General features: G+C 46.6%; 1 protein-coding gene and 1 long non-coding RNA gene across 5 annotated transcripts in view; one reads left to right on the top strand and one right to left on the bottom strand.

The window, feature by feature from the left end:
• Positions 1–10,477, bottom strand: part of OASL (2'-5'-oligoadenylate synthetase like) — a 16,927-nt gene extending 6,450 nt beyond the window's left edge. For 2 of the 4 annotated variants that reach the window (XM_032471934.1, XM_032471935.1), the window contains exons 1-3: positions 10,096–10,477; positions 5,453–5,738; positions 4,292–4,467 (exon numbers count right to left, since the gene is read on the bottom strand). In XM_032471934.1, coding sequence (XP_032327825.1) covers positions 4,292–4,467; positions 5,453–5,738; positions 10,096–10,293 — 660 coding nt within the window. In that variant the 5' untranslated portion in view covers positions 10,294–10,477. The remainder of the gene's footprint in view (positions 1–4,291; positions 4,468–5,452; positions 5,739–10,095) is intronic. The other 2 variants (XM_014553661.2, XM_014553660.2) reach the window with 2 other exon arrangements.
• On the top strand, positions 6,595–21,619 carry LOC116660985. Its single transcript, XR_004316724.1, has 3 exons — positions 6,595–6,606; positions 11,277–11,280; positions 21,519–21,619. It is a non-coding gene; the product is annotated as an uncharacterized LOC116660985 (long non-coding RNA).

Genomic DNA, 21,619 nt, shown 5'->3' with positions numbered 1-21,619 from the left:
GTAACATTTTGTGAGTTCACACCTAACAAAGCTGTAAATCTTCACTAATAAAATAATTTTTTAAAAGAATTTAAACTCATGACAATACAATTCAAATACTGGTGAGGTTTTACTAGTGAGATTCTTAAAACTTAGATGATAAAGAAAATGCAGAATGCCTATAATCATAAGATATAAGCCTTAGGAAAAATGAGCCACTCATTCCTTCTAGGATCTTAAATAGACTATTTAATGGTCCATTAAGAAGAAAAGAAGAAAGGATTTCTGTTCCCTTCCAGTGCTGATGTTTAGTAATGCTCTGATTTCTTCGTATTTTGGATTTCTCTGACTCTTGTGAAGTTGCAGTGTGTCATGACCTTTCTAGATATAAGCATGTGAGAAAAATCACTATTTTCCCCAGCATCAACAGAGACGCTCTAAACCTAATAATCTTGGTGATCATTTTTTCCTTAAACACCTATTGAATTTTTTTAATTGAATCAAGACTTTCCTTCTGCAGCCTGATTCCCTGGCAACTTCTCTGATTTAATATATGATTTTTATCTTAGTTTCTTTTTGCAGTTGGAGGTCCCACTGAGATGGTTTCAGAGGACTTATTTCCAAAGCTGAGGAAACCACATTGCCTGAGAAATGCACCCACCCCATGGGCTGTTTAGATTCAAACATGCCGCACCTTTTCAATTTGGAGGGTGACAACCACAGCTTTTACTCTTCTGACTTGGTCTACTCCCTCCCCACCTCTGCTCTGGTTTTCTTTCTGATTCTAGATGAAATCTGATTCTTGGTCAAGTCTGATTCTGGTTCTTGTACTTAATTGTGTTGGGCCACTTATGTCCCTGTTGGTGACTACAACCTGGGAGTCTGGTTTGATGGTTTGACCATCTGGTGGCCTCTGCTGGGAGACAGATGGTAGGAATTGACTCTCTGCTGGGAAGACAGTTACTATCATGGGAATCAAGATGGGGGTTATCCACAGAAGGGAGAGAGTTTTGACTCCAGCATAGCAGTGGGGGACACTGGGGAGGGGAGGGAAGATGACCGCAGTGCTCTGTTTCTTGATCTGGGTAGAGTGATTAGACATCTAACGCCTTTATTCATTCGATTGTACTTGTATTTTTTTTTTTTTTTAATCAATCTCTGCTGGGTGGCAGTTGATGAGAATTTGTATTTTTGTGTTTCTCTCTCTCTCTTTTGGTCTGTTTGTCTTGAGAATTCAGATATCTCCTGAGAGCTCCATTATTGTTGTCTTTCATGCCATTACGAATTTAAATCACTCAAAAATTGGTGTGTGTGTGTGTCTGTGTGTGTGTGTTCACGACTCCTGAAAAACAACCCTATAAAATTAGGAGCTGATGGACTATTAGATATTATGCTGTGTTTATTTTGGACCCATAATTAAAGTAGTAAAACTAAAGCTGTCAGTTCCTTTTGTCTTTGTGTACATAAGTGAAAAAAGCTTTTCACAAAAGAGTGGTCTCATTATGATATAATATATCTGCAGAAACACCTCTTCCTCACAACTCCACTATAGGAAATTAATGGAGTGTAATAAATTTGTAGATAAGGATTCATATGGTCGCCAAAGGGGACTTTTGAATTTACCAGAATCTTTTAGTTCAGAAGTAGGTGACTTGGGGTGGGGAGAGTCTATAGCTCATTGGTAGAGTGTGTGCCTAGCATGCTCAAACCTGAGTTCAATCCCCAGTACCTCCATTAAAATCAGTAAACAAAAACCTAATTACCTCTCCCTGCAAAGAAAAATCATAAACACAAAACCAAAAAACAAAAACAAGTCTATAAAATTAATTTTAGAAAAGGGAGATGAATTCATAAAAACAGATTGCTTAACAAAATGAGAATTACCCAGGTTAATGCTCTATTTTTAATGGCTATAGGAGAAGAGGAAAAAAACCTTTGTTTCTGCTGAATCTCCTACCATCAATACACAGCTATCCATGTACAAGCTAAGATACATTCTTCAAATGATAGATCATTCTACCTGACACCTCAGAATTTGAAAATCCCCATACAAATTCCTAGTATAGATCATGAAGTAACAAATCCTCAGGAAAACAAATATAATTATTCTGTAAAATAATAGCATATCTAAGTTGGTTTTGCTTACAAAACTATTTAGAATGATGGTTGAATATTCACAAAGTGTCTTTATATTAAGATCCTTTTCAGGACTATGTAGTGTTTACCTACGTTCAGAAAAATTTGTCCTCCTTCCTACTAGGATACGATTAGATAAATCAATACATCAAGTTTATAAGTAAATTTGTATCCATGTCAGAAATCTCAATTAGGTATTGCTAATCTCACGATTAAGAATCAGACACCAAAGGACAAATAGTGCATGACTCCACCTATAAGAGGTGCCTAGAGTAGCCAAATTCATAGAGACAGAAAATATAACAGACATCATGGCCAGGGGGAGGATAGAAAGAGGAGTTTCTGTTTGGGATGATAAAAAAAAAATTCTGGAAATAGATAGTGGTGATATTTATACAACATTGTGAATACAATTAATGCCACTAAATTGTACACTTAAAATGACAAAACAAATTAACAAAAAAAACAAAGTCTCATGTTGTTCCCAGAATGGCATTAAATTAACTACTTCAAAAGATAGAAAATAAACATCAGTTTGTTGGTAAATAAAAAACAAACCAAAAACCAAACCCAAAAAACAAAAAAATCAAGGACAACTCTTCTGATGTGGAAATGATGCTTATAAAGTCTCTCTTGGAAACTGTTACTGTTGCAAAGCTTTTGAAAGCCCAGCACTACAGACAGTCAAAAGAACACTTTTTTTGGTAGGTCACAAGCATGAATAAACTTGGGCATTTCTGAAATCAGTGATACCCGCTTACAGGTAAGATTTGGCGGATAGAACCCAGAGATGCTAACTTACATGTTCCTTGGACCCTGACCCTAGCAGATGAATTGGTAAGAACCATAAAATACTTTTGAACCATGAAGGTAAATGACAACTCCCAGGACATTATGAAGTCTGCAGCCAAAAATGAACTAGTAACCTTTTTAACATCAGAGGACTCTAGTTTTGTTTAACATGCATAATATAAACTCTTTGTGTCCTTGTGTATTGATTAACACACCTTGTAACACTTAGCTAAATAAAACTCATATAAAAGAAAATGTCAAATTAATAATACTGAATCAAAAAACTGTTTCACAAAACCATATGTAGTCAAATTCTTGTCTTAGAAGCAAAGACTTGAACAAAGGAAGAGCTATAGAAGTAAAACTGGTGTGTTGTTCTGTGGACATTAGCATAAATGTGCATATTATATGTATCCTTAGTCACACAAACAAGCAAAGCACCCAGATCATTTTGTTGAGTTCTAGTTTTCCAAATCCAGCAGAACCTAGGGTTGTTTGCTGTTATGTGCCTGACCAAAGAAACCAATTTCATTCTTGGCTTCGGTGATGCTAATTTCTGAAGATACATCACAACCTTGGTTGAGGTGATAATTATGTGAGAAAACTGCTGTTTTTCTACCATGGACATAGTAACTGTAAACTAACTTTGGTAATTTTCTGATTTTTATCTTTAAATACTTTTTTTTTCTTTTTTAACCAAGCCAGTCTTTCTAAAATCCAACTCATCATTTTTTAAAATAAGAAAGCATCTTTTTCTTTTCTTTTCTTTTCTTTTCTTTTCTTTTCTTTTCTTTTCTTTTCTTTTCTTTTTTTTTGTCTGTTTCTGAGTCTTCCTTTCACAAGTCCAGATGACTCTGTCCATCTGGGTATTTTGAAATACACTTGGCAGACACCATGCAGATCTCAAATGTAAAAATCTAAAAAGAAGCTGCTCTCTGAATGTGCTCACTCAGTAAGGGTCAGGAGACAGGATGCTACTCCAATCATTTGGAAGGGGGAATAGGTGCAGGATGGACTTAAATGAATCTTTCCTCTTGTTAGTCCTGACTCAGCTGAGATTAACATCCAGAGAACCCAGAGAAGCTAACGTTAGCCAGCACTGGACTGTAGCCGGACCATTACAAGGACTGTTTGTTGAAATACTGTACGTTCCTTATTTTTCTCCTTCCTTCTCTGTTTCTGTCTCCTCTCCCTCTTCTTATCCTCCTTCATTTCCATCTTCTTCCCATATTTCACTGAACATTCCAAACGACTAGCATTCTCTCCCACCCCACCTCCATCGCCCCTGGGTGCTGTTTGCTGAGATGGCAGACCTCACTCCTGCCTTTTCTTACCCTCCCTCCTCCATCTTCCCCTCCTGCCCTCATCCTAGTAGCCGCCTCACCTCCAGGTACCAGTGTTTTACCAGCCGCAGGAGGCTCTTTAGCTTCGCTGGCCGGTGTTTGATGAAGTTTTTCTGCAGCTCACTGAAGGATGGCGAGAAATTTCCAGGGACATTGCAGGCCTTAATCAGACTCACATAGACCTCTGGCGGGGGCTGAGGTTTGTGAAGATAAAGCTCTGAGGAGAGAGGAGGCAAAAGGGAGAGAGTAAGCGCTTAGGAAGCCCCAGGTTGATGAGTTAGCCGGTGGGGGAGAGCCTGCTAATTCACTGGAGTCTCTCTCCAGGGGAGCCTGGGACCACATAGCCTAAGACACTAAAGGTTTCCCTTCTCGATTGTCATTCTGGGGAGAATCAAAAGTGGGTTTTCTATTCGGCAGGCCACTCAAGGACTGTCCTCTTTTCTTGCTGTGCCCAACACCCTCAGTTTCCCTTAATGTTTGTTTTGGATCTCGCTCTCTCAGTGATTTGGAACCTCCATCATCACAGGGGAGAACCAGTTCCGGATAAGAGAGCTGGGCTGGGAGATAGCCCATGTGCTCAAAGGTGGGCAGGTGTCACTACCGCTAACGGCTCCCGCTCCCTCAGCCAACGGCTGTCGCGAAGCTGGTGGGCGGGACATTCCGACATCCCACGTGGGACACGGTCGGTTGAGCGGTGCTCCGTACTTTTACCGCAGTTCCCCAGGGTCACAAGCCCAGGGGCTGACCACGCTGACTTTTTCGGTGTGCACCTTGCAATGTTCCTTCCCTTCCGTCTCACTGCCTGACTCCGCTGACAGCGTTGGCTGGGCCTGCTTATCCTCAGACCCGGGTCTCAGGGTCGGCTTGCGGGAGAGCCCGCACCGTGCCCCGCCCCCTTGCCCGGGAACGGCTCTGGGAGCAGCCGGGGCTGCGCTTATTCCTTTCCCTCCCTGGGTCTCACCTCCTCTCCAAGCATATATTTATGTGCATGATTCTTTGATACCTCTGTTTCCCAAGTTGAGCCACGGGACAGCCACAGTTGGTCAGTCCCAGGCACCGCGGGGGGCACAGCGCCCAGCGCAGGACATGGGCTGAACGCGTGAATGCGGGTGTCTGCACGCGGCCATGACCGGGGCCTGAGGGAGCTGAGGGTCCTGCAGGGAGGGCGGGAATGTGAGTCGGGTGGGTTCCCCTCCGCTTACCCAGGGCCCCGAAGGCAGGCACAAGGGTGACGGTGATGGGCTCTCCAGTCTCCCTGGTCTGCACGGTGAAAGAGACAACTTCACAGGGGGCTCCCTGGACCAGCCTGAGGTCCTGGAGCTGGAGGGCCAGCAGGTCCTGGCAATACAGCAGCTTTTCATAAATCAGGTTCAGAATGCGCTGGTGGTGCTTGGCCTCCTCCTGGAAGCTGCGGAAACAGCTCAGGAACACCACCAGCTCCACCTCCGTGGTGTTCCCGAGCATGGTGCCATTCCCCAAGGAGCCCACCTGCGCAACAAAGAGTCCCATCACCCCAAGGCCTCTACCTGGACCAGGCAATCCCTGAGGCTCTCTACCCGGATGAATTATCCTGTTCAATGCCCACCACCGCCCTCAGGGATGGGTGGTTACTGCTAACATCCCCCTTCAAAGAGGAGAACACAAGAGATCTCTAGAGGACAAGCAGCTTGTCCAGGGTCACACAGGGGGTGGTCTGAACCCAAGTAGGCTGACTCCACAGCCTACATTTTCCTCTTTTGAGGGGGGCAGTAAGTAGGTTTATTTATTTTTTTTAAATTGAGGTACTGGGGATTGAACCTAGGACCAATCTACTACTGAGCTATACTCTCCCCTCCCCTGCTTTTAAAAAAGAAAATTGAATTGAAATCAGTCAGTTTACAATGTTGTGTTAATTTCTGGTGTACAGCATAATGATTCATTTATACATATATATTCCTTTTCATATTCTTTTTCATTATAGGCCATTACAAGGTATTGAATATAGTTCCCTGTGCTATACAGTAGGGCCTTGTTGTTCATCTATGTTTATATATAGTAGTTAGCATCTACAAGTCCTGAACTCCCAGTCTATCTCTTCCCACTCCCTTTCCCCTCTGGGAACCAAGAATTTGATCCTATGTCTTTGAGTCTGTCTCTGTTTTGTAAATACCTTCATCTTTTTCTTTTTCTTTTTTTTTAAGATTCCAAATATAAATGATATCATATGGTATTTTTCTTTCTGTTTCTGACTTACCACAGCCAGGTTTCTTATTCCTTACCCTGCTCTGCTTCTGAGACTTCACCTTATTTGAGGAGTGATCCCTTTCTGAGCGAACAGGCTTGTCTACTCCACAGAGTGGTTTGAGGATCCTGGGGTGTGGGAAGTGAGGGGTCTGAGCAATTTTATGAGCATTAAATAGCGGGGCACAGGATTGCCTGATGGATAACAGCCACGGGCTGGGGAATGGGGCAGCCCGATTTTGACCTTGCCTCTGGCACCTGTTTCTCAGCTGTGGGATCCTTCTGTAACGTGAAAGTCATGATGGAATGTGAGTCACCAGGTTATTGGGAGGATTAGATAAGATCGTGGTGCCCGGCCCTCAGAAAGTCAGCAATACATCTCTCTTCCTCCTCTTAATCTTGCTGACTTAGATCAGCTCTTCTGCTGCCTGGGATTCAACTTTCCCATCTGAACAGAAGAAGCCTGAGCTGGATGATTTTTTAAGGGGTCCTTTTCATGCTCTGAGATTCTAGACTTGCTCTCTGAACCTGTTTCCTCTAATATACAAAGCCCTCCAACTCTCTGTCCTTCTCTCTTTCTCACTCCAGGTCGGGAGGTGAAATTTTCCAGGGATACATCAGACCTCAGGTCGGCTTCCTCTGCTGGTGGGTGGAGTTGATCCTAACCCAGCTGTCAGCAGCTGAGCCCTCACTGTCTGGCACTACTGAAAGCCCTTTATACATCCGATACCTTTTAACCCTCATCCCCACTGATTGAGGTGAGGGAACTAGTATCATTATCCTTCTGGTACAGATAAGAAAAAGGGAGGAAGTTGGGGGTTAACCATCTTGCCATGGACTCATAGCCAGGACTCATAGCCACGGTCAGATAGAGGGTCAGAGCACACGGTGTGGTTCCTCTACCTCTTTCTTCCCTGTGACACAAGCTTACGTGCCAGACCCTGCTTCTGTGGAGGAGGAGTCTGCCATCTTTTTTTTCCCCTCTTAGTTTTCCATTTTCTTTCTCCAATTGCATCCAGACTCTTGGTTTCCACCCTATGTGAGAGGGCAGGGGATGGCACCCTGTGTGTGGATGAAGGGCACATCCCCCTTGAAGTCTGTTCCTAGGCTGCCCTCCTCACCTTTCCCTGTACTAAGATACAGGCAGAGAGAGAAAGGCATTCTAGCATAGGCTTCATGAGTTGCTTCAGTTAGAATCTAAACTATTTAAAGACAAGCACGCATTCATGTGGACCAGCACAGCTCACCAGATTTTCAGGGGGTGGGGGGAGGGTTTAGAGCCCAAATAAAATGTTAACTTCTCATTGACCATTGCTTTTTGGGTGTCTCTATTACCAATTGGTTTCAAGGATGAAGAAATGGCTGTGGTCTGCAGTCAGGATCTGAGGGCTGGGTAAATACCACTTCCTGCCTTCAAAACTCATATTGTTTGAGGTATCCTCTCATCCCCAGACATCCCCCACTCCAACCCCATTATTCTCAGGGTTTTCATGGGGGTGGTCTGGGAGGGTCTACATGAGTCACACTGATGCCCCAGGCCCAGAAGAAAGTTCGAACAAGAGCTTATATCGATGTTTTTGTTTTTGAGCGTTGACTAATCATGTAGCCTGCATCACCCCATTTACTTGATGAGAGACAGATGATGAAGGTGATGACAGCGTTACCCCAATTACAGATGAGAAGACTAAGGGTTTGAGAGAAAAGATGGTAAATCTAAGGTCACACAGCTGTAAGAGAAGATGCCAAGAGTCAAACCCACGTCTGATGTCAAAATGTATGGTTTCTCACTTAAATTGTATGGCTTCAGGATCCAGGTGCTAAGGATAAGAGTAAAGAAGTGATTCGGCCCTGAAGCTTCAAGGCGGAACTAGAGCATTGAGCTGGGAATCAGGAGTCCTAATGCGAGTCTTGCCTTTGTCCCCAGCTCGCTGTGTGAACTTGGGAAGTCGCTCACCCTCTCTGTGCCTCTGTCTCCTTAGTGCTTACATGCAGGATTGGACAAGATAGTCTGTCTCCAGGGCCTTTTGTGTTGGGAAACTGGAGCTGGTGACTGAATTAAGAATATGTTGGTGGGAGGGTATAGTGTGTGCTTAGCATGCACAAGGTCCTGGGGTCAACCCCCAGTGCCTTCATTAAAATAGAGAAACAATTAATCAGTAAAGAAACCTAATTACTGCATCCCCCCCCCCCCAAAAAGGGGGAAAAAACCCAAAAGAATATGTAGATTATGACCTGATGAATGAGGGAGCACAAGCCACCCACACAGTGTGGGCAGGTAGCTCCCTCAGCATCCAAACTCCCTCTGTGGGGAAATGAAACCTACCCAGTTGTTTGGATGGAAGGCACAGTTTCAATACACCCATACAAGGGAAGCAGTCGTAAGATTGATTACTTACAGATCCCAAAAGTCAGGGGACGCAAGTGAGCCAGGGAAAGAGCAGTCCTCTGTCCCAGCCAGAAATGAGCCACAGAGCAGGGTAGAAGCACCTGTTACTTATAAGGTGGTTGGGCTGGAGGTTACCAGCTTTTCACAAGCTTAACTCTTTTAAGTGGTTATTTTAAAAGGTGCCCCAGGAAAGTCAAAGCAGGAACTTGAGGGGGTATCCTAAACTCAAGCCCTTATCTAAGTGTCCAGATTCTGGGTATGAGTTGGGTCATCATACTGTAAAATGCTAGGAAAGCAAAATTATTTTCCTTAAAAGTTGTTTTTCTCATCTCACCTTTCTAATTGTTTGACCCTCTTGAATTATGATCCTAGCTAGGGGAGGTGACATGACGCAGCTGGAGGAAGGGCTTGGGGGAAAAAAATCTCCATGGAGGCAGCCTGGAGTGGAGTAAGATAGATCTTGGTTCAAATCCCAGCTTCACCACTAACTGTGTGACCTTGGGCAAGTTAACTTACCTCTCTGAGCTTTCAGTAAAGAAAAACTTTTCATTATCAAAAATTTTAAACATAGAAAAATAGAAAGCGAATACAATGAACCCTTATACCTCCAAACAGTCAGATTCAACAAGTCTAAATTTTTTGCTACACTTGTTTCAACGAAGCCACTTTAAAGTAAATACAGACACTAAGGAACTTAGTCCTTAAATACTTTAGCATTTGGGTCCAACAAAGAGAACATTTCCTCCCATAACCACAAAACTACTACACCTTAAAAAAATTCCCTTATATATGTTATCTAATATTCAGGCCATATTGAAATTTCCCAGCTGTCCTCAAATTATATTTCACAGATGGTCCATTCACACTAAGATCCAATCAGAGACCTTGCATTGCATTTGGTTGTTACAAACCTTGTCTTCACTGAGTTTCCATTTTGCTCATCTGTAAAATGGGGAAAGAGTAATACATACCCCACAGGGTACGCAAATTAGAGATAATACATGTTAAGGGGCTAAGCTAGTGCATCCAAGAAAGTGAACTATTATCATTGGCTTCCTTACTGGACTCATTCTGCTCAAGGCAGCAGTGCATTGAGGTGCCGGCAGCTAGGTGGAAGGTCTTGAGATGTCAGTGGCATGGGCTAGGGATAATGAGGCAAGAGGTCTGCCAGCATCCTCAGGGACGTGGACCCTCATGCTCAGTTCTGTGTGGCCCAGGGATGGAGGGCAGCAGTCTCACCTTGATCACCTTCTGCACCCACACCTCCTTGTCCAGTCTGCTCTTCCTCTGGAAGCACTTCTTTCTCAGGGAATACTCCACAGTCCTCACAACCTCCAGCACCTCCTCTTTCCACTCCCGACTGGGGTGCAGGCACTGCTGCACGAAGGTAGTCAGCTTGTAAGCAGGGGTGTCAAACAGCTCCTGTGGCAGTGCCATCTCTGTCCTGAGGGTACCAGTGTTGGAGATATATAGCCACACACCTACGCAGCTCGTGGCACACACCCTCTTCTTTAAGGGGGCTCCTCTTCAGCTGACCTCCGGCACCCTGTGGAATAAAGGACCAGAGTGCAGAGGACACCAGGGCGTCTGGCTGACCTGGGGCGCCTCTTTTTGGAGACCGTCCACTGCAGCAGGGGCACTGAAGGACACTGAGTTTAGCCTGGAAGGTCTGGGGCCACCTTAACAGGAGTGGCTTTCGCTCAGCCTTTCCACTGAAGGTTTCATTTCTAAAGTTTTAGTTTCCTTTTTATGATTTGGAAACTGAAACTGGCTTGAGTTTGGCCCCGAAAGAGGCAACTTCCCTAGCAGATGGGAGCTGGATGGTATCCGCAATCCAATCGCCCCACCTTGTCATACGATACAGGTCCCAAAGAGGAAGGACTTGCTCAAGGCTGGGCTGAACAGTGGGAATTCTAGGGTCACACAAAACGAACTCTGAATTCCAGTCTGCCTTTTACCAGACTCTTAAATTCTTTGATCCTTACATAATTAATCCTTAAAATAGGCTTAATAATAATAATCCTTATCCCAAGGATGTTGTGCAGATTATGCATGAGAACAGTTAGCAGAGAAAGTATTAAGTAAGTGCAAGTATTATTATTCAGTCAATAAACATCTATTGAGTGCCTCCTGGGTGCCAGACATGATGCTAAGAAGACAAAAGAAGACGTGGTTCCTATCCCAAAGGGCTCCCAGAGCAGCCAAGAGACTCTGAGAATCCAGTGTCACCAGTGCTAGGTAGAAAAAAAGGCACAGAAACCTGATGGACATTCAGGCAGAAGAGTTTCCTTTGGGTCACCTGTGGTGTTAGTGGACACCTGCTTAAGATGAGTCTTAAAAGACTGGGAATGCAGCCAGGAGGCAGAGGGCACAGCAGAGGATAAGGCTGAGAAGGGTGTGGCCCAGGACTCAGCTGTCAGATCTGTCTTGGGGGAGGGGAAGGAGTGGGGAGGTGAGAGATCTACCTGGACTGGCCATTCACTCCTGAATCTGGGGGTGCTATTCACTCATTCATTCTCACCACTTCCTCTAGCAGCAGGAATGTAGAGAATCCTTTCAAGAAGTTTCATGAAAGGGAGGACAAAGACAGGGCGTGAGCTAGAGGAAGAGATAGGTTTACTGTTTTAAACACTATTTTGAAAAAAAACAAACCTCAGTCATGACATGTTTCAATTTCAGTTTTCAAACTGGCTAACCCTAGATGGAAAGAATCATCTTTTTAATGACAAATTCTGTAAGTCCCCCTACTTCCTGTGTTTGGTCCTTAAATAGTCCCATATTATAAGAGTTTCAAGAGTAGTGGCAATTTCACAAATGTAGGTCAACAATAAAGTGAGACTCTAAACATTTGCCATATGTTTATAATGACAAATAATGAAATTCAAGGCAATATTAAAAGTTATTCCAACAATAAACATTCAGACCTTACATATTGGTTAAATTTTTTTAAGCATAATTGATTTACAATATTATATTGGTTTCAGGTGTCCAACATAGTGATTCAATATTTTTATAGGTTATACTCGATTTAAAGTTATTAAAATATATTGGCTGTAATCCCTGTGCTGTACAATACATCTTTGTAGCTTATTTATTTTATACACAGTACCTCTTAATCCCTTATGCCTATCTTGCCCCTCGGCCTTCCCCTCCCCACTGGTAACCACCACGTTGTTCAAGAGACCTCACATATTAATTTGGATTCATCTTCATGAAATCTCTGGGAATTCAGCAGCTTTCAAGATTTAAAAAGGGATCATGGAGTCGGTTGTGTGTTGGCTTTATGGTTTGTCAAAATGCCACCCAGCTGAGTACATTTCTACGGAGGTGGTGGAAGAGCTAGTGGCGGGTAGGGAGGGTGTGGACTAGGTTTTGGCAAGGAGGGAAATAAAGATGAGTGTTATCTGGGTGTGGGTTCTTCCAAATGCAGAGTCTGAGACAAGGATTTATATGAGACTTGTTTTGGGAAATGATCCCATGGGACAGGGCTGGGGAATTGAGGAGGAAGGAAAAACCAATCCAAGAAATATTATGAAATTGATTACTACTGTGGGCAGCTGAGGTTTGATCCCACTGGGGACCCTCTGAGGAGCCATGCAGAATGTGCCTCAAAATTACACACCAGAGAGGTGGAAGAGCAGTGGAAAAGGGGAGTATGCACTCACTGGTTCCTGTCTTTCCATTGGTCAAGGCTTGCCCCCTGGGGTGTTAACTCCCTGGAACTTCCATGTCTGCTGTGCATCCTGATGGCTGAGTGGATGCCCACAGAGGCTCCTCTGGAGCAGCGGAGAATGCCCCGTAGAGAGCAGGGTCATTTTCTATGCTAAGTGGAGAGAGATTATCCAAGAAATTTTAAACAAGCTTCTCAAATTTTCCCCATCCCTGTATGCACCCCTCTGCAATGCTGACTTTGCAGTTCCTTTCTTCACGAGGTAGAGCCTATTTCTCCATCCCTTGAGGCAGGGCTTGGGAACGTGACTTGTTTTGACCAGTGAGACATCAGCAAACATGATGCAAGAAGAGGCTTATGTTGGGGCTTGCCCTGTCTCTTGCTACTTATACAACCCAGTAACCTTTGAACCAGCTCACACTAGCCTGTTGGATAATGAAGAACACGTAGTTAAGGCATTCCTTTTTTTCCAGTTGATATTGAGCCAATTGCCAGACATGTTAGTGAGGATGTTGTAGACCTTCAGCTTCGGGGGAGCCAGCTCAGAGCAGAAAAACTGCTCGGCTGATCCACAGAACCACAAGCAAATTAATGGGTTTTGGGGGATGGTTTGTTAGGTGGCATAAACTAACTGACACAACTTTTGGCATCATCTGGATTCTGAGAATCACCTGTGCCTGACATTAGCTACCCCTAGACTCTTATGGGCCATTACAGTCTACTTATTTTTGCTTAGACTAATTTGAATTGGGTCTCTACCACTTGCAACAAAAGGGGTCTTTGCTGATCCAAAACTGAATGGACTACACGGACAAACGGGCAGGAAAGATGAAGACATCAACTAATGAGTGACTTGTAGGCTTGATCATGGGGTCTAGGCTGGTTAGAAAAGGAAGTAAATCCATGGTGGAGAGGAAATGGAAGGGTGGGTAGTTCAAGGTCCTTCCTCCTTGAAACACTAGGGTTTCCTTCTCTGATTCTCTTCTTGGAACTGGGTCAAATTCATGGGTTGCCTCCTGATCTCCCTCAGCAATGTTGAACCCATGTTACCTCATATCAGCCCATTTCCTTCCAGGCACCCAGAGGTCCGCAGAGCTCTGAACACTCCCCCATTGAAAGGTACAAAAACTAGGGAGCCCGTTCCCTGCTCATCTTCATCATTCATCTTGTATTCAGGCAAGATGTAGCTCTGTTGGACTTGTGGCTCTTAGGAGCCTTCTCCATGAAGGAAAGCCATACCCAGTCTTAAAGCTTACTCAGGGGACAGGAACTTTCACCTAAATGCTGCCAAATGCCTAATATCACAACATTTTTTCCATCCTCTTTGCCAGATATAAAGCAGGAGGAAAATAGCTCATGGGGACTCTGGACCCAACAGACAAATCAAGGTTGTCGAGGTTGAACATGTAAATTCATGCATGAAATACAAATCAATGCCATTGCTCATAACTTAATCACATGGCCACAGGGGAGATTGGGAAATGTAGTCTTCAGACTCTGGCGACATGCCTACCTAAAAACTCTGCTGCTGTGGAAGAAAAGGAGAAAAGAATGTGGGGAGGGAGGAGAGCAGTTGCTACTACAACATCCATTCTCTGTTTTTGCCATTTTGGCCCCAGACCAGAGAGGATACAGCTCTAGAGAAATCCCTCTTCCTCTACCCTGGGATATGAAAGGTGAGCTTGGAGAGGGCAGGGGAAGGAGCCAATAACAGCTCCTTCCACCTATAAAAAGTGGCGATAATAAGAATGCCTACATCCTAGGGCTATAATGATGCTTCAATGAAATGATGGCGGAAAAGTACTCAGCTAATGCCCAGTACATAGTGAGTGCTCGATAAATGTGAGCTGTTATTACAGTAGGGGAGACGAACCTCAAATCAGAATTGCTAATGATATGAGTATGAATAGCAAAAATTACAGGGTACACCATCCACCAGACGTGGCTAGAAATCTGAGTGTCCTTCTATTTCCTTGATTATTCCAGCGGATGTAACTTACACACGATGAAGTGCACAGACTTGAAGTGTAGTGGATACTGTTATGCGCCACCCAGATCCCCGCTTCAGGACTGAGACATTCACCTCTTCGGCTGGTGGGAGTGTTGCTGCTGACAACGCTCACTTGGGTCCCTGCTTGAGCATCACCCTCAGTTAAAGGGAGGCTGCTTTGTCCATGGTGATACCCTTTTTCCTGGGGCTGCTTGCATGTAATGACTGACTGGCGTTAGGGGCTTAGAGGCCTGGTCCCTTGCTTCAGCTGAGGACAACTCAGAACGGCCATCACACAGCTCCAGTGCTCCTGTGGGTTGGCTGAAGTCTTTGCTGTGACTGTAACACACTTCAGCTTTTCTTTCTGCTCAGTCCCGTTTCTTTCACATCTTTTCCAGGTGTTGCTCCTGAGAATTACCCTCTAGTAAACTTACTGTACATACATGTCCATCTCAGAATCTGTTTCTCTGGGAACCCGATCTAAGACACCTGGATGTATGGCTGGGTAGAGTTTATGCATTTGCATATGCCCCTGTAACCACCACTCAGATCAAGATAAGAAACCATTTCTAGTATCTCAGCAGGGTCCCTTCAACTGCGTGCTTATCAGTAACCCGCTACGAGAACTGAGAGACAGCTTTGATTTCCCTCTTTCCCTCCTGTCCCACATTCTAACCATCAGCCATGGGCCTTGAATCCATCTACTTCTTTTCACCTCCACGCCTCCCCCGGCCCAACTCATTATCACCTCCCCCTGGACAACTTCAATAAGCTTCTAAAGTGAGATTCCATTCTTTTCCCTGCCTTGAAACCCAATCGGTCAGTTTTGGGACCATGTCAAGCTCTTTCCTCTCTCCAGGGAATTCACATTGGCAGATTTTTTTAAGCAGGTGAGGGTAATATTCATATTTATGCTTCAGAAAGAGCACAGCAGCCTGGGGATAAAAGGGGTGGGCAGGGGGACAGGACCATGGAAGTCTACATCACGAGCAGCCCGACCGTGGGCACTTATGGGGACTTGTGGCCTCTCTTAATGAGTGTGATGGTGTCACAATCCTTGAGGTGCAGGTCTGAGAGGCTATGTTGATCGCACAGTTTACCCTCCACATAAGGTCCTCCAGCCTCTTCAGTGTTCTCTTTCAAGTCACGGCTGGAGTCATCAGGGCCCATGGCATAAGGCTTGCTCTGGTGGCTGGAGTCCATCACAAAGACCTGGATCTTGGGAGGGAATGTCTGCAGCACCCGGACACTCACTTTGGAGAAGACCCTGTATCTGCCAGGGTCCACCAGCTGCTGAGCAATGCTGCTCCCCTCCAGGCTCCTGGAAGGAGAGATGGTGCTGCCCACTGAGGGCACACGTCCTCTTGTTTTCGTCGTTTTGCCTTTCCCAGAATGTCATATAGCTGGAATCATTCAGTGTGCAGTCTTTTCAGACTGGCTTCTTTCAATTAGCAATAGGCATTTAAGCTTCCTCCATGTTTTCTCATCACCACCAGCTTCATCCATCACCACCCATAGTTACAAATTATTATTATTTTTCTTGTGATGAGAGCTTTTAAGATCTACTCTCTTTGAAACTTTCAAATACACAACACAGTATTGTGAACTATAGTCACCACGCTGAACAGTACACCCCCAGGACTTATTTAACTTATAACTTGAAGTTTGTACCATTTGACCACTTCCAGCTACTTCAACCACCTCCCACCTCTGGCAACCACTGATCTGTTCTATGTATCTATGAGGTTGTTTTCTTTTCCTTTTTTAAGGTTGTACATATAAGCTATTTCATACACTATTTTTCTTTCTCCATTTGTCTTAATGCACTTAGCATAGTGCCCTCGAGTATCGATCTGTGTTGTCACAAACGGCAGGATTTCCTCCTTTTTATGTGGTGAATAAAATTCCGTCGTGTATGTATATACCACCTCTCCTTTATCTGTTCATCTGTTGATGGACACTTAGTTGTTTCCATGTCTTGATTTGCCCACTTTAAAATCAGATTTTTTTTTTTTGCTGTTGATTTGTATGAGTTCCTTATAGATTTGGGATATACACCTCTCACCGTATACACGATTTGCAAATATTTTTTCCCTTTCCTAGGTTGCTTTTTCATTTTGTTGATTGTTTAGCTCGCTCTCCAGAAGCTTTTCAGTTTGATGGAGTAACACTGCTTTTTGTTTTTATTGCTTGTGCTTTTGGTGTCATATCCAAAAAACTATCACCAAGACCACAGTTAAGGAGCTTTTTCTTTACACTCTCTTCTAGGAGTTTTCCAGTTTCAGGGCTTACATTTAAGTCTTCAAACCATGGCAAGTTAATTTTTAAAAAAATTTTTTGGTGGAGGCAATTTATTTATTTGCTTATTTTTAGAGGAGGTGCTGGGGATTGAACCCACGACCTTGTGCATGCTAAGCATACGCTCTACCATTTGAGCTATACCCTCCCCCTTAAGACAATTTTTATAAGTGGTGCTTGATAGCAGTCCAGTTTCATTCTTTGGCATGTGGCTGTCCAGTCTTCCCAGCATCATTTACTGAAAAGACTATCTTTTCTCTGTTGAGTATCCTCAGATCCCTTGTCAATTAGTTGTACCTGTGTGGGTTTATTTCTGGGCTGTTAATTCTGTCCCATTGGTGTCTGTGTCAGTATTCATGCCAGTACCATACTATTTTGATTACTATAACTTTCCAGGATAGTTTGAAATCAGGAAAGCAATTGCCTCCAGCTTTGTTCTCAGGATTGCTGTGGCTATTCGAAATCTACTGCAGTTTCATACAAATTTGGGGATTGTTTTTTTCTGCTTATGTAAAAAAAATGCCATTGGAATTTTGATAGGGATTGCACTGAATCTGCAGACTGCCTGGGTAGCATGAACATGTATTTGCTGGGTAAGATGTATGTACACATGACTTGCCTAAGACTTATTGAAAGCAACAAAAAGTCAAACTGCTACATTAGAAAAGAGTAAACATGTGGAGTGTGGGCTCCTGGGGTACAGTCGGGATGGTCCAGCCTCCTCCAGGTCAGAGAGGTGGGTGAGAAACAGCAATTCCAACAGACCAGGATGATCCTCCCTGTTTACCTCTCCCCCTGGGCCCACATTATCCTGGGCTGCATCTTTTAAACCCCAAACACACTTTTAATGTCCACCTGTTAGTCCTTCTAGCCGTCAGCTATGCTTCTCTCTCCACACCCCATGAGCCGGGTCACAGGAGACTGTAAACACGTCTGGTTTCCCGTGTCACCACTCATACAAGCCAATGCTTTTTCACATTTGATCTACAGACTGCAGACTGAGAATTATGCAAAGGAACAAGAACAAAACTTTATTATAAGTTATGAAGGCGACATGAGGGTCCTGGGGGGAAAATGGGGAGAGGGGAGGAGTCAGCTGTAGGCAACAGGGGTGTCCCCCCGCTCTAGGACCCGAGGGGACAGGACAAGGGCCTTTGTCCTAAGCACTCTGACCACTGGGATGAGACAACAGCCTCAAATCAAGCATCTTTGGGGACAAGATCGTAGGCAGGGAGCAGGAACAGAATGCTGTACAGGGGGTGCCCAGGCTGCTCCAGGATTACCAAGGTTAGGACTAGACTTCTGTTTCACATCCAAATGGGGCCTACACAAGGTCCAGCCTTGAAGGAGGATGGACACTGATTGCCTCTCCCCAGAGTTACCAGTTCAGGCCATCACTCACCTCTTCGACCCCAAGGGAGTGGATCCCAAGCTGGAGGAAACTGACTTGGTTGACCGCTCAGCAGTTCTGTGTCCAACCAAGGCCTGGACAGGTGATGAGGGGGCCCTAACAGCAAGACTGCTCCTTGCCGTGCTCACTGAGGAGGCAGGGCTGCTAGCAGAGGCCAGGACAGACATGCCCCTAAGGGCAGCCTTGCTGGGAGTGGTGCCGGTCCCTCGGCTGGCAGTAAAGGGGCTCTGCCTGGGTGTGCCCCCGGGCATGTGACTTAAGATGGGGGATGTAGGGCCTCCAAATCCAGGCTGGGTGCTGGGTCCCCTGGTCAGTATGGGGGTGCTCTGGTGAGGAGGGCCCCAGGTGTTCAGGCCAATGCTTCCCCCACAGCAGTGTGTGGTGTTCTGGTTTCCCTTTACTCCTCCCGTAATGCTGAGAGCTGCAAAGGGGCAGCTCAGATCTAGGTCAGCCACTTGGCTCCTGAAGCCCTTAGATGCTGCTGAGACCCCCAACCTGAAGGGGGCTGGACTTGAGATGTCAGATGTTGAGCAGTGCCCTCAAGTGTGGGGCCCAGCCCTGGTCACAGTGCTGGGTATATAGGTGGCAGCTGCAGAGCCAGGGGGAATACAGTCGAGGTGGCAGCAAAGATCGGTTGGGTGCTGGCGCGGGTGTCCACGGTGGAGTTTCTGGGTGATGAAGCATCAGAATATGCTTGGGGTGGGGGCAAGGCTAGTGGACCTGGAGCAGAGAATGCATCCCAGGTTGGGGCTGGAGCTGGCCATTTTCCATACTGGGGAGAGCTGTCACAGGCAGTGGCTCTGCGCTGCTGCCCATCAGGGGCTGCAAAGATGGGCTCGGCAGAGGCTCCAGGGGTAACAGGAAGTCTCAAAGTTGGGCTGGGTTCGTACAACCTGAGTGCAGACAGGCAGGTGGTGAGGGTGACTAAGGCTATACCATCACTGGGGGGTGTCTGCAGGGACTGCATAGATGGGAAGGTGCTCCCACTGGAGATAGGGGGAGCCCCCAAGACAAGAGGTTGGGAGGGTGGAGTGGTGTCCATCAGGGTGACCTCAGTGTTCAGAGCGGTGGAGACTAAGTCCATGCTATCACTGGGGGATGTCTTCAGGGTCTGCATAGATGGGAAGATGCTCCCACTGGAGGCAGGAGGAGCCCCCAAGAGGAGATGCTGGAGGGTGGGGTAGCAGTCCACAGGGGTGACCTCAGTGTCCAGAGTGGTGGTGACTAAGTCCACGCTATCACTGAGGGATATCTGCAGGGTCTGCATAGGTGGTGAGATGCTCCCATCAGAGGTAGGGAGAGCCCCCAAGAGGAGATGCTGGGAGGGTGGGGTAGTGTCCATGGGGTGACCTCAGTGTCCAGAGCGGTGGTGACTAAGTCCACGCTATCACTGAGGGATATCTGCAGGGTCTGCATAGGTGGTGAGATGCTCCCATCAGAGGTAGGGAGAGCCCCCAAGAGGAGATGCTGGGAGGGTGGGGTAGTGTCCATGGGGGTGACCTCAGTGTCCAGAGCGGTGGTGACTAAGTCCATGCTATCACTGCGGGCGTCTGCAGAGCCTGCATAGATGGGAAGATGCTTCTACTAGAGGTAGGGGGAGCCCTCAAGAGGAGAGATGCTGGGAGTGTTGAGTGGTGTTCATGGGTGTGACCTCAGTGTGTGGAGCTGGCGGAGGAGCCAGGCCTGCAGAGGTGCTGGTCCAGGGGCTGGAACTGACAGCAGAGGTGATCAGCAGGCTTGTGGGGGGAGGGACACTAGGGTTGGTGATGGCGGGGGCTCTGTGAGGCGAGGACAGGAGAGTCTATACACATGGGTGAGGGGGACTCCGTTCTGGAGGTGCTGGGGGTTGCAGGGAAGGCAGATATGGCACCTGCTGCAGCGGGGACAGCTGCCTTGGGTGGTAAAGGGCCTCCTCCTGCCCCCTTCTTAGGAGGCTCCCAGATGGGCTTCAACTTGAAGCAGAGGAGGGAAGCCTAGCAGCAGCGGGAGCAAGCCAGTCAGCAGCTGCCAGGCCTGGGGAAGAGGGGGAGCAGAGCCCGAGGGGCTTGGGGGCCCAACAGACAGGTCAGCCCTGTCTGATACCAGGTCAACAAGGCGAATGGGGCTGAGGGCTGTGAGTGCGAAGAGGTGCCTGGAAGGGGCTGTGACAGGGAGAGGAGGAGGCCTGGTGAGCTGTGCTTCCTCTCAGACAACGGATGCACCGAGGTGGCCCCTCCAGCAGATGCCCGGATGTTCACTGGGGCTGGGGGGGGGGGGGGTCCTGCCTCCTCCTGCATCCCTCTAGCTGTGGATTCCTGCTGGGGGCTGGAGGGACAGCGGGCAGAGGAGCAGCCCCTGAGGCAGGCAGGAGGAAGGAACAGGAAGGTTGTGCGGTGCTGGTGCCGCAGCCCCAAATTGCCTGGGTCTCACCCCGCAGTGTGCTGTTGATGTGGTGGAATGCTGGCTTCCTTCTCCAAGTCTAGGTCTTCAGCGGTGACTCAGAAACCCAGTCCAGAGGGTGTGGGCAGCCTCAGGGGCTCCCCTTGCCTGTGTGGCAACAGGAATCCTGCGTCTTCGGGGCATGGGACCATGAGATGTGAGTGAGCAGTTCTTTCAGGCTCTTTTCTGCCCTCTTGTTCCATGTGCATCCTAGTCAGGCTGGTTCTTCTGCTGGGAAACCACCTGAGCTGCAGAGGGAGGCCGAGGGCTCTCCTCCCTTCTTTTCTTTGAGGACTTTGGGGGCAACCAGGTGTGTGCAGGACCCCTCTTCCTCTGCACTGGCGGGAAACCTCGGGTGGAACTGTATGAGCCCCTGATGGCATTTCTTTGGGGGCAGGAGTTCATAGAGGAGGTCTGGGATTTCTTGTTGGATCTGTCTTCTAAGCTCTTGATGTGGAGGTTTCTCTGTAGAGACCCAGGACTTGACATGTGAAGGAAGAGAGGCCTCTTGGACCCACAGGTGCCTCATTTCAGGTTATTCACCCCCAGTGCCATGTGGGCGCCTCTGATCCTCCTTCCTCTCTGATTGCCAGGTCTTTCTCCTGCTTGGCCATCCCTTTCCCGCTCTCACCAAGGGCCCTCCATACCATCTCTGTGCACGAGTCCCGGGTACACCTGGGTGTTGTGGGCAGCTTAGGGGTGAGTAGCTGTTCCTGCACCGCACAGACAGTGACTATGCCCACTGAAGTCACTGAGCTGCAGGACATCGTGGAGGTCTGAGTACACAGCACCGCCTTCCTCTGATGGCCTCGCCTTCAGATGGAGCTAAGGATGCCCAGAAATGAGGGCAGGGTCTGCGAGATCATTGAATGTAGTCTCAGAGATGCTATGACCAAGCGTGGATGCAAAGTCACTGGATACTTATAGGCTGGCCTGCAAGTGGCTAGCAGCTCATGGACAGCTGGGTGACCTGGAC

The sequence above is a fragment of the Camelus ferus genome, chromosome 32 (assembly GCF_009834535.1).
Source record: "Camelus ferus isolate YT-003-E chromosome 32, BCGSAC_Cfer_1.0, whole genome shotgun sequence".
NCBI lineage: Eukaryota > Metazoa > Chordata > Mammalia > Artiodactyla > Camelidae > Camelus > Camelus ferus.
Note: the sequence above shows the minus strand (reverse complement) of the source record. Positions and strands in the feature narration are given on the sequence as shown.